The 11,735-nt window shown below is 41.0% G+C and overlaps 1 protein-coding gene across 1 annotated transcript; it reads right to left on the reverse strand.

Annotated features, from left to right (window-relative positions):
* Positions 1-279: 279 nt before the first annotated feature.
* anapc5 (anaphase promoting complex subunit 5) lies at positions 280-11,039 on the reverse strand. The gene is made up of 17 exons (XM_008417539.3): positions 10,542-11,039; positions 10,369-10,448; positions 9,930-10,039; positions 9,607-9,850; positions 8,711-8,777; positions 8,483-8,584; positions 7,089-7,279; positions 6,921-7,002; positions 6,747-6,839; positions 4,487-4,668; positions 4,143-4,278; positions 3,916-3,990; positions 3,718-3,839; positions 2,768-2,875; positions 2,501-2,648; positions 1,218-1,380; positions 280-1,132 (listed from the first exon to the last, which is right to left on the reverse strand). The coding sequence occupies exons 1-17, from the start codon at positions 10,737-10,739 to the stop codon at positions 912-914; spliced, it is 2,322 nt and encodes a 773-aa protein (XP_008415761.1). The 5' UTR covers positions 10,740-11,039; the 3' UTR covers positions 280-911.
* Positions 11,040-11,735: the final 696 nt, after the last annotated feature.

Raw genomic sequence — 11,735 nt, forward strand, 5'->3', positions numbered from 1 at the left:
AACAAAACAGTCAAACTAAAGATTAATACAGATCCGAGCTGCAGCAGCACATCATGGCTTCCTCCTTCAACTTTATCGGTATTCTGGAGACAAAAATAAATCAGCTAGGCCCCTGAAACACATTCGCCCTGCACCCCTCGTTCATCAAAACATGGAGGAGGATTCAGAGTCCCGATGAACTTCAAACACCTTCTTCCTCCAGGTAGCAACCCGACCAGCTGCACGATTCATCACTCAAACCTGAACCATGCCACACAAATCAAGACACAATGTACAGACTTATGCTTACTTCTCTTTATTCATGACTCCTGTCACTGTTTAGTTGACATGTAACTAACATTTTGTGCTGCAAGTTCCTCGACGACCACCTATTCAAATTGAAAAGATTAAGAAATGAGATGTTCACTCCAAACACAAAATCTTACACAATATTTTTGGTTTAGTTTCAGACGGTAATATCTTCGTACACCTGGAAAAAGACAAAGCTAACTAGTAAAGATTTGGCAAGATGTAGGAGCTTGTTTTAAGTCAATAAATCCTTATTAATAAAAACATACTCGTTTAACTTGTATTATTTTGCTTATGTGGATAAAATGTCATGTTAAGTGAAATCTGCCAGTTAAAATAGTACTTTTTTTTTCTTTTACCAATATTTAGGGATTACCGACTTAAAACAAGTTGCTCTTTCTAAAAGTTACTTGTAATTTAGTTCTCAGTTCAAGTGAACTAATATATTTATACTAGAAACTAGACTAAAAATACTTGGTGAGACTAGTCTTTCTGCTGTGTTTTAGTGCTGAGACAAATCAGGACAGGGCTTCACCCCCACCTAGTGGTGAGCCGTGGTACTGTATGTGCCGTGTTGTGAGGTAATGCAACCAGTCTGATGATGCTGTGAGGGGAGCGCTCTGTCAGAGCTGCATGAAGACCGACGGGGCTGGGGACTGCAGCTCCTGGTCCAGCAGCCTGAAGTTCATGGCGCTTTTGTTGCTCTGTGCCGTCTGTCCCAGCGAGCGGTGGAGCTGCGCCTGGAGGTAGTGGACGTCCCGAAGGCGCTCCTTACAGTTCAGCCTGGTGAAATAAGACTCGGCCTCGTTGAGACCGTCGACAGCCAAAGCTGCCGAATGCTGACCTGCCAGGAGACGAGAAGCAGAAGCAAAGAGTCAGATGTAAGATCTTCCACGTGGCTTGATCAGATTCAGGGGGTTAAAGGTCACCTAGATGGCCCTGTCCTTTCAGCCTGAAGCCAGCAACAGCTATGTGACAACGAGCTGCCAGCAGCATGGAGCGGCCTTTGTCGATGACGGCTCCGTGGGCGAGGATGGGCTCCATGGCTTCATGGAGAACGGTCAGAGCCTGCTCAGGGATGCCCAGCATCAGCTGAGGAGGAAGAAACAGAATCACCTGATAAAGTTGTGGGATTAGAGGAGTCAGATTATTTCAGTTGTACATTATCGTTAGTCCAGTTGATGTTTTCTTTTAGAGTGGGCACACTTCCGCTAACCTGCTAACAGCTGAGCTATTTTTTCGCTCAGCGCTTTAGCTATCTGAAAATGTTTAGCTCGGCTTCCCCTTTATTCCCTTTTCTGAGTAAATTCTAAACTTTCATTTAGTTAAATGTTTTGTAAACTTTCAGTCGAATCTGTGCTGACGTTTTACTTATCAAATTTGATATCCATGCTCTTATTTTGAAATAGATGAGCAGTTCTGCTAACTCTCCTTTATTTCCCCCATAACTTTACTTAAAACATGAGACGTACAGGAACAAAATAAATAGTAGAAAACAAGATGTAAACACAAACACAATATCAAAGGGCATTACAGAAAATGTAAATTATAATATTAAAATGAAATTGGTGCTTGAGTGTTGTAGTCTTTCATGGGCAGATATCATTTGAAGTGAAGTTAGCTCTTTAGAATTAGCTTCTTACAATTACCGTGATTTGCTAAAAATGCACTTTAGCAAATCTTTTATCATCCAAGCTCTTTATTTAACAGTTTAAAGCACAAAAAGGTGCTGAACTTATCTTAATGATTAGAGCCTTATGGTTAGTACAACTAACGTTTTAGCTAGTGATGCCCACCTCCGGTTCTTGAATACCAAGATATTATCTATGGATAATTTTTAGCTTTTCTGCTTGTGTAGATTTTATTTACTCTTACAGGTTTATTTTAGTAAATGCCCAATCGGCTATCAAGTCTGTAAACTAAATACAGAATGGCGGAAAAGTCTCCCTATTTATTTTATACATCAACTTGACAAACACTTTTATGTATTTTCCAAGCAGATTTATTCTACATGCGAATAAAGCCTGTAATCATGCCAGTGAGTTCTGGAAACATTTGAAAACATTTACTCTAGAGCTTAAAATCTTGTAAACCAATCTGCTTCGGACAAGAGCCAATGCATGGCAGCTTTCATCCATCAGTAACACCTCCCACGCTGCGTGGAAGCTGCCGATGGACGGACACAGCAACAGGCTTTCTTGTTGTGGCTGACCTGAGTGAAGGCCAGATGAAGGATGGCCTCCGAGGCCAGGGACTGTAGGTGGTGCTGCCTGGCCAGAGCCAAGGCCTGCAGGAGGAGAGGAAGAGCCGTGGAGAAGCTGGATGACTCCCAGTGGAGCTCGGCGGTGGACAGCATCACTCTGCGGGAGGCAGGCGACAGTTAAAATCAGACTTGCCGGAGTAAGTTTGGTGCTTTTTCTTCTTCACGCTGCAGATTATCACAACGAGAAGGTGTGCGAGAACAACGCAAGAGCCAAACCTGATGATGATCTCCGTGCACTTGGTCTTCTCACAGTGAACCTGCAGCTGCTGCAGGATGCTGTAGGCCTCGGTGCTGCGGTTCAAGGCCTTCAGAACTTGGGCTTTCCTGCCAATAAACAAACTTTAAACACTGCAGCAAAGATAACGGCCCCTCCAGGGTGGTGTGGTGGTTTGTTGTGACAATAACAGCCTACAATTACTAGCTACGTTTCCATAACAAATGTGCGCAAATCTTTACCTATATTCTGTTTGTCGAAAAAATACAAGGTAGCAATGCTACCGTTAAATAAAAATAAATTAAAATCCTGTTTGGATAAAGGTTGTTCATGTGGTAACTCATGGATGTAAACAGTTACATGAAATTACATTCATAATTATAGTTCAGTAACTGCACTCATCTATCATTTGATTTATTTTTAACTGGAGTTTAACCCTTTAACTTTTTTTTTTAATATACATTAATTAATTTTTTTCCAATTTCTAAAAACTTTTGTCCTTGTCTATGCTTTGACCATCACTGTGGTCTTGCAAAAAAAGTTACAATTGCGACACATAACCTGTTAAAAAACAATAGGATTTTAACATAGCCCGTATTTAAAGAGAAAAGAAAATATTCAAGCACCTTCATGCATAATGTCCTGAGAAGTGCAAAACAAGAACGCCATTCAAGTTAGCATGAACTTGAATAAGCAAATCCTACAGAGAATCTCAGAAATGATTCTAAGGAAAAAAAATCTCTTAAAAGATTGACATCCAAGAAACACTGTGAAACAAGAGGTCGACAGGGATTGGTCAGAAAATAAGGAAGTACAGAAAAAATGGAAATGACTTGTGAAAATGTCAAGTCAGCACAAAATTTGCAATTGGTGTATTTGTAGTAATAGCTTAATAACACCAGAACTTCCTAGAGGGACTGAAGTAGTGCTGCTGTGTGTGGTTTGGCATTACCTGTACAGTCCCTCTGTTTTGTTTAAAGCAGACATGGCCTTTACAAGCGGCTCCGCTAAATGATACTTCCTGTTGTTCATGTGTCTCTCAAACTGGATTTTCAGATCGCAAAGCATCCAGAGCTGAAGGAGGAGAAATACTAGAGTTAAAGGATGGTAGATTGGACATTTAAACATATAATATTTAAGTACCTAATACCTTTGAATGTTGTGTATGAGGAGGAAACTGTTCCTTCAGATGCTGAAAAATCTCTGAAGTTGCACTGTACAACCCCTGCATCAAAAACAAGACAGACGGGAGACGCAGTACAGTGTTTACAGTCCAGCCACAAGCTGCAAAGCTGTTCAACATTCACCACCTGTGTTTACAGCGAGATAAAAACGCAGCTTCCCAGTGAGAGTCGGGACAGAGAGCAGCAGCGTTACCTGTTCAGCGTGCAGCTCGGCCAGGTGGCACAGAGCCACAGCGAACGCCTCCGTGTTGTTCTGATGGACCCCGAAGTTCACCGGTTCCAGGCTGCTCATGTTGAGAAGGAGCTGGGCCTGCTGCAGAGCCATGGTGCTGCAGGGCATAACGCAAGCAGCATGTAGCGCTTATAAAAAGCATGTTTTTTTAACGTATTTGTTCAAACTGTCACAGTGGCAGTAAGGCGAGATGAGAGCATGAAAACCAGAACTGCAAACACTTTTATTTTAGAAAACACTGAAGAGCGTGTGTGTGTGGAACTGAAAACCGCCCGTTAGTGGCGCCGCATAGCGAAGATCCTCACCTCTTGCCATACATCCTCCATATGGACGTGGTCTGAGCCAGGCTGATCTCGATCAGCTCCGACAGGCTGTGCTTCCAGTGCAGGATCTCTGTGTCCTTCAGAGCGTCCATCAGCTTGTGCGCAGCCTTACCCTGCATCGCCCCCTGCTGGACCAGCGACTGAATGTCCAGAGATCCCAGGTACTGCAGCGGAGAGGAGAACAAGTCGGACATGTTGGCGACAGATGTCGACCTCGGCTGGGGGAAGTGACCTGGACATAAACAACTGGAACTGATTGTTACTCAAAATAAATACTTAATACAAACAAAGGAAGAACTGAGTCTTCTGGATGTTTACAGAACGGTCATGGATTACAGAGCCGCTCCTCTGCACTTGAAAGGTTTTCAATGGCTTTGGTTCAGTTATATAAGAGACTGTCAGATGGGAAACTTAAAAGGAAATTATTTATCGTTTTAGGCTATGTAAAAAGCTTCAGATCCGACCAAAACAACACAAATGTGGAGAAACATTATTTATTTGTTGGTACTTTCCTGCTAAAAGAAAGTCTCTGACATGTCTGAACTGCATGTGATTACAACAGTAAAAAAGCAGCGTGGAAACGTTAATCTATCTTCTGACTGCAGAGAAAGTCTTCAGACGCACAAAGCAATCTGCAAGTTGGAACATGGATCATTTTTCTAGAATTCCTCACAACTGTTAGAAAATCTCAGCTCTAACTTGTACTAATGTCAGAAGATACACATGTACCTGTACTGAGTATTTTATCAAATGGATGCAACCCTGTTTTATTACAGCGATATATAAATTCATCCTGACTTCATTCAGGATAAATTTGATTTACTTTTTTTCTACTGACGTCAGAACAAACTCAAATCGCTTTGTGTTCTGTTGCTGATTTGACTTTCATTTTGAGTAAATTTCCTGCATTTTCAGCCTGGAATTCCCATAAAAAAGGTAGAGAAATAAAAACGTTTACCATTAAAGTGAAGAATAACTAAACTGTTTTATTTTGCATTGGACCAAATTTTTAAGAAGGGAATTAGAGGGACAGTAAGCCCAGGGTGCAAAGGTTTTTTTTTTTTTTTTTTTTTTTTTTTTGGTGGGAGCGCAGAGGTCACCACCACTGATGTACACACAGCGTGTCCGACACTAAAACTGGCTCCTGACCAGAAGCCCACATCCTTCTAAATCCAGTTCTGCTGTTTATTGTCCAAAATGTGAAGTTTGAAAAACAGAATAAATCAACTCAACTTTATCAATATTGTACACATTCAAAATATATTTTGTCGAAAATCATTAAAAACAAGTTTTATTTATGTTTTGTTTTTTTTACTTTCCTAGTTCTAGATCAAGTCTAGTCTCTCAAGGTCAGAGCTTTATCGCCTTTCTGATAGAAATAAATTAGCCGCTGGAGCTTCTCCAGACATTCATTATACATATAATCAATCTACTGAATTCAGATGGCCTCATTAATCCAGATACAGTGAAGGCACCACCGATGGAAGCAGCTGGCGGCAGAGCTCAATTATAGCAAATAAAATGTCTCCATGCCTTTCTTAAGGTGTTTTTAAGGTACACAGAGATATAAGAGGGTGATTGAATTTGAGCAATTTTTTAGTTCAAACACACTCTGACTGAGAGAAATACCAAAATGGACCTTTTTTCTGTCCATACATAACGGTTTCACTGAAACTGAAGATTTTCTGCTGGAGGTGAAATTTGCAGGTAAAAGAAACAATAAAGGGTATCCAAATAAGGACCATAAATAAAAATAAACAGTAAGAGTCAGAAAACGTTCAGGGTTTGTACACTTTTCCCATCGTAGAATTCAAGCACTTTTCAAGTGTTTTCAAGGTCAGTTTTCAAACTTTTAAAGCACCAAACTATGGAGATAAAAACAACACAAATTAACTAAAAAAAAGATTCACTATTGTATAATATAATTTATCACTTATTATGCATTGTGATAATAATCTGCATTCTACAGCAGGGACAAGGTAAACTAAAATATAACAAAACTTCATGACTCATAAAATAATTCTGGTGATTCCAGCTGACCTAAAACAAGAAAAGTTCAGTCTGATTTAATTTTAGACAGCGAGAAAAAACAAACAAACTTGCATGTGGTTTTACTAAGGTAACACGGTAGACATTTCCTCAGAGCGGAGTTCAAAATCATAAAAATTAATCTGCAGCACGTACAACAGCTGATGCCAAACTAGCGAGCAGATTCTCCGCTGAAAGGTCATGTTGCACTCACCGGCAGGCAGAAATGAGCGGCCATTTTCACCGAGTCCTGAGTCAACACCGTGCTTTCCGATCCCTTCATGTGCTCCAGTGTGTAGAGCCAGCTCTGGGAGAGAAATCTGTATGAGGATCAAAACGTTCATGACAACGTTACTGTGGAGTCAGAGCACAAGGCTGTTTGTTTTACCAGACAATGCTGCAAGCACACGTGGTCGTTGGACTCCTGGGCAATGCGGATGGCCTCCTGCAGAGCCAGGTCGGCCTGCTGACTGAAAGAACCAAAAAACAAGCAGGAAAATATTTCTTCATTCTGTCTGAACAAGCTCAAACTGCGGCCCTCCAGCTCTGCACTCACTAGTGGCCGAAGCGGCAGTGCAGGCTGGCCAGGTTCAGCGCGGCGTAGCGGAGGCTTCGGCCGTAGCCCTCGTCTCCGTTGCTCTTTCCCTCGTTGCCGGACAGGATGAGGCGGTCGAAGTAGTGCAGGAGGCTGTGAGCAGAGAGGAAGATGTCCTGGACTCTCATGCTGTTCAGGTAGTTCAGGTAATGCTGTAGATGGGAGGAGGAGCAGAGAGCTGCAGTAGGATACACACCGTCACTCAGGCAGCATAAAACCGCTACGCTGCGGCGACTCACAGGATAAATGACAGCTTTTCAAAGCATGCACGCACAACTCTTTCACAAAACTATCCAACACAATCCAATTTAAAACAATAATGTGGCAACAACTCCATGCACAGTAAATCTGGAGCAAACTGCAAAACAGAAACACTGAGTTCCTTTAACTCTGGACTAAAACCTCTCCAGTGTAGAGCAGTTTTGGACCCATAATCACTGGAACACTGAACATTTATTTTTAAGACGTAGAGCACTTTAAACTGCCCCGCTGCTGAAATGTGCAACACAAATAAACCTGGTTGATTGCAGACTGATATTTACTTTCTGATAAATATAATTAGGCATATTTGTTATGAGTTATAGTAATAATCCTATCTGCAACATTTCTTGTTTTTATTTTGATTTACAGACACTGTAAGGAGAACGAGAGATTTATGACAATGCATCAATTACACGCATTCACAACAATGAATCACAAATTCAATTTAATTCAAAAACACTTCATCTCAAAGGGAAATTAAATGTCACTGTAGCTCTTATCGTCTAAATATCTTGAGTCACGATGGATGGTGATGTGGGAAGGGATGATATCAAATTTAATGTTAACTAAAACACAGGATGAAGAGGTTTGTCTTCATCCTCCAGACTGCAGAATAAACAGCGGCTACATTTAGCTGCAGTTTTTAAGGGAATGTCCTCTCAGTGCAGAACAGCTTGGCCTGCGCTGGGAGAAGAGCAAGGTCATCAGAGCTGGTTAATTAGCTGGACTATTTCCTCATGTAGTGAGTCTACAGCTGGCAGCGCTGCTTGTTGCTTGCCAAGTGTCTCTTTTAAAATGGCGTGACACAACGACCCGCCATGAGTTTTTAAAGCTGCGTTTCTTCTAAGCAAAGGAAAAGTGTAGCTGTATTTGTTCAGTCAGCTGACTGGCAGTGCGCAGCATAAGGTCAGGGAGGGGCAGAGCTGCATTACTCCAAGTTCACACTTTCTACTGTATCTAATTAAAACGGCTTTAATTCGCATGTTAATATTTTTACTAAACCTTGAGATACCGTGGAAACTAAACCTTGAGATACCGTGGAAACGGTGAGATGCGTGATTGGGGATGCAGTTAAAAGTTCTGCCGGGCCTCACCGCTTCTGCAAAGTCCGGGTTAAACTTCAGCATGTTGTTGAGCTCCTCCTGCAGCGCCGCCGGCCTCAGGGCTTTGTTCTCGTCGTTCTTCAGAAGGTAAGCCTGCGGAGGGATATTCCCAGAGTCAGAGGGGGGCCGCTTCAACGCCGCAAATACACATCCGTGTCCGACGGATCCCTCTGAGCAAAGTTACCAACAATATTTCATTTAGACTTCATCCAGACTCACCTGCCTAGCAAGAAAATATTCGGCTTGTTTTTGAGAGAGGGGGCCCCGGCTCGGCGTGTTGCCACATCTGAAACAGAGACACATCTGATGTCAACTTTTAAAAACGTCAAAGTACGGCTGAACTGATTAATTAACTGTCAACTAATTTAGTAATCGATTAACTGAAGTATACAAACTCAGAAAAAGGCCATCTGTGGAAACATTTTATGTAGTAATTGAGCCAAAACTCTACAAAATATATATACCAAGGTTTCCCCCAGAAAACTTGCTAAGCCCTGTGGTTGGGCACTAGGTCAGTCATTCATCCAGTTGTGTTTTTGAGTTAAAAATGTTTAAAGTTGACAAGAAGTTTGAAAATATCACTTGATAATCATGTGTTACTGAAAGACTGGAAGATTAACACCTGAACACCAATTATAAAGTCTTAGAAATGAAAACATTTTAAAAAGACTTAAATAAATAAGCAATAATTAGCCTGGTGGCCCGCCAGGCTTAAAACACACTGGGGGAAACCCTGTATGCATTTTACATTTCAGATAAAAACTCCCCTGCCTGTAAATACGTCTTACGCAAAATTCCTCAAGTATTACAGTTTTAGCTTCACTAAAGGAATGCTGTTATTGCATTTTAGGCTATAAAATGTTTATTTTCTTATTTAAAAAGGTAATGATTATTTGTTTATTTCCATCTTTTAATGCTTTTTTTAATATTGCAAAACAAAAAAATCTATTTTTTTTTAAATATATATCTGATTAACCATTCATAAAATAATCAAAGTGATGCCAAACTGCACAAAGTTCAAGAATTTATTTTTGGCTTGACGGCGATCGCTAGTGGTTAAAGTCAGATTTTAAAAATGAAACACGCGTCCGGCTGAAAAGAGCAGCATCACTAACCGAAGTTCGGACTCGTGCAGTGGGGTGTCCAGCTCTTCTTTGTCCGCTCTGTCCCCCACGGTGTCCTCTGTGCTGGTGAGGTCCATCTCCGAGTCATCTGCAGCCAGCGTGGGCACACACACCTGCCCGTCCGTGGGCTTGGCGTAGTGGCTGTGGTAGTAGTGCTGCAGGGACTTGTACAGCTTGTACACCTGACTGAAAGACAGCTTGTTGTACGCCAGCAGCATGTGCCTCATGAAAAGACCTGTGGAGCAGACAGATTACTGGGAAACGGAGGACTTCCAGAGAAAAACAAAGCACCTGCCACATGAGGTTTGACGTACCTACGACGCTGGTTTTGTAAGCCTCAGAATCGAAAGCGGTGAACGGAGTGGGCAGAGTGGAGAAGAAGTACTCCATGTCTTTCAGCTCTCCGTCTGCCATCTCATGCAGCCTTTAAGGATTAGAAGAGACAAGCTCAGCGACTTCCTGCAAACCCCTTTTCCACGCCACAGAGGATCAACACAAACTATGTCTGCAGGTTTATAATTAACAATTGTGAACCCACTGTTGCCAAGTCAACAACTTGTTTGCTAAATTGAGTAACATTTCAGACAAAAAGAAAAATTGGTATCGGGCCAAATCGGAATTGGCAGGCTAAGCTTTTAAAAGATTGGTAATCGGCCAGAAAACTGTGATCGGTGCACCCCTAGTTTTTATGGCATGTTAAATAGTGGCCAGTACATAAGTGACTTATTTGGTTAACTACAGAGTTTGGCAGACCTGAGTTTGACTGCATAGGCGGTCTGAGGACAACACTCCTCCACAGTCTTCAAGAACTGACCAAGAGTCAGGTCTGGACCCTGGAAACGACATAAAAAAACACAGTGAGCAACACATATGACACTACGGTAAATACAAGGAAGGTTGCATAGACTAAGCATGAAAAATTGAACCTGCTGGAGGGGCAGGATGAGCTTGTTCAGCCGCCTTCTCTCAGGCAGGGTGATCTTTGAAGAGGTCATCTCATACAGCAGCGCCAGCACGGAGATTTTATATGGACTCACCCAGTCTTTAATGCCGAACACATTAGCGTGGACCACCCCGTTAGTCATCATGGGGTTAAAATACAAACTTTCATGCACACTCGCCATCCTTAAACGGGCTAAGCACTAAGCTAAAGACAGCTCGGTGTCCAACATGCAGCAGACAGAGTAAGCTAACTACCTTACCGAGTCCCGTTAGCGTTAGGAAAGTCGTCTAAAAAGAGCAAGAATAACTCTGCATTCATCTTAGAAACCTCTGACATAAAGGTTTTAGCTCAAAATGCGGGTATAGTTCAACCTCGTAATAAAGTATGGGCTAATGTGTGCTATCTTCTGAATATTGACACAAGTTGGCTGTTTTACTTTCAAACCGCCCTCCTTCTGTCGCCTCAAAGAGACGTCATCAAAACGACAGGAGTAGACAAGCGCGTCCGCCATATTGTAAGTGGCAAAGCCACTTTGGAAAGTCCGTAGCCCAGACTAGGTAACATGGTTTTCATAATTAAATACCTTCTAAGTTTGGCGTTGTATATATATATATATATATATATATATATATATATATATATATATATATATATATATATATATATATATATATATATATATATATATATATATATATATATACTCTTATTTTATGTACAGAAATGTTGACAAAAATAAAGTCAGTTTGCTCAACATGTCTCTTAAACTGACCTATTTAATCTCCAAAAGTATCAGAAATATTTAGCTTCACAAATGATAGCTAGACCAGGTTTAGTTCTGCTAATTTGTTTTACTAAAAAAATATTAAGTGTAATACTACTACTACTACTAGTAGTAGTGATAATCATCATCATCTTACAATTATCATATTCTGCCTATCTACTTACCTGCCAACTCACACTTTATAAAGAAACAGAACATTGGTAGCTATAAATCTAACTAAACCTTTCCTATTAGGTTAGGATTCATTTGGTAAACATCAGAACAGAACTAAAAACACAAAAGTAACAAAATATTTTAAAATGAGCTGCTATTACGCTACCATTTAGCATTTAGAAACAATTTGAGTACTCCTGAATTATATAAAACTGAAAAAAAAACATAGCTTTGGGTAGC

This window comes from Poecilia reticulata, chromosome 9 (assembly GCF_904066995.2).
Source record: "Poecilia reticulata chromosome 9, P_reticulata-male-v2, whole genome shotgun sequence".
Classification (NCBI taxonomy): Eukaryota; Metazoa; Chordata; class Actinopteri; order Cyprinodontiformes; family Poeciliidae; genus Poecilia; species Poecilia reticulata.

What these genes read in the sequence shown, in the direction of transcription:
- anapc5 (XM_008417539.3), bottom strand. Translation starts at nt 10,739, where the DNA reads ATGGCGAGTGTGCATGAAAGTTTGTATTTTAACCCCATGATGACTAAC. An exon ending in AATATTTTCTTGCTAGGCAG is followed by an intron (nt 8,585 to 8,710) that starts GTGAGTCTGGAT and finishes ATCCCTCCGCAG; the next exon opens with GCTTACCTTCTGAAGAACGA. An exon ending in CCGCTCATTTCTGCCTGCCG is followed by an intron (nt 4,669 to 6,746) that starts GTGAGTGCAACA and finishes TCTCCGCTGCAG; the next exon opens with TACCTGGGATCTCTGGACAT.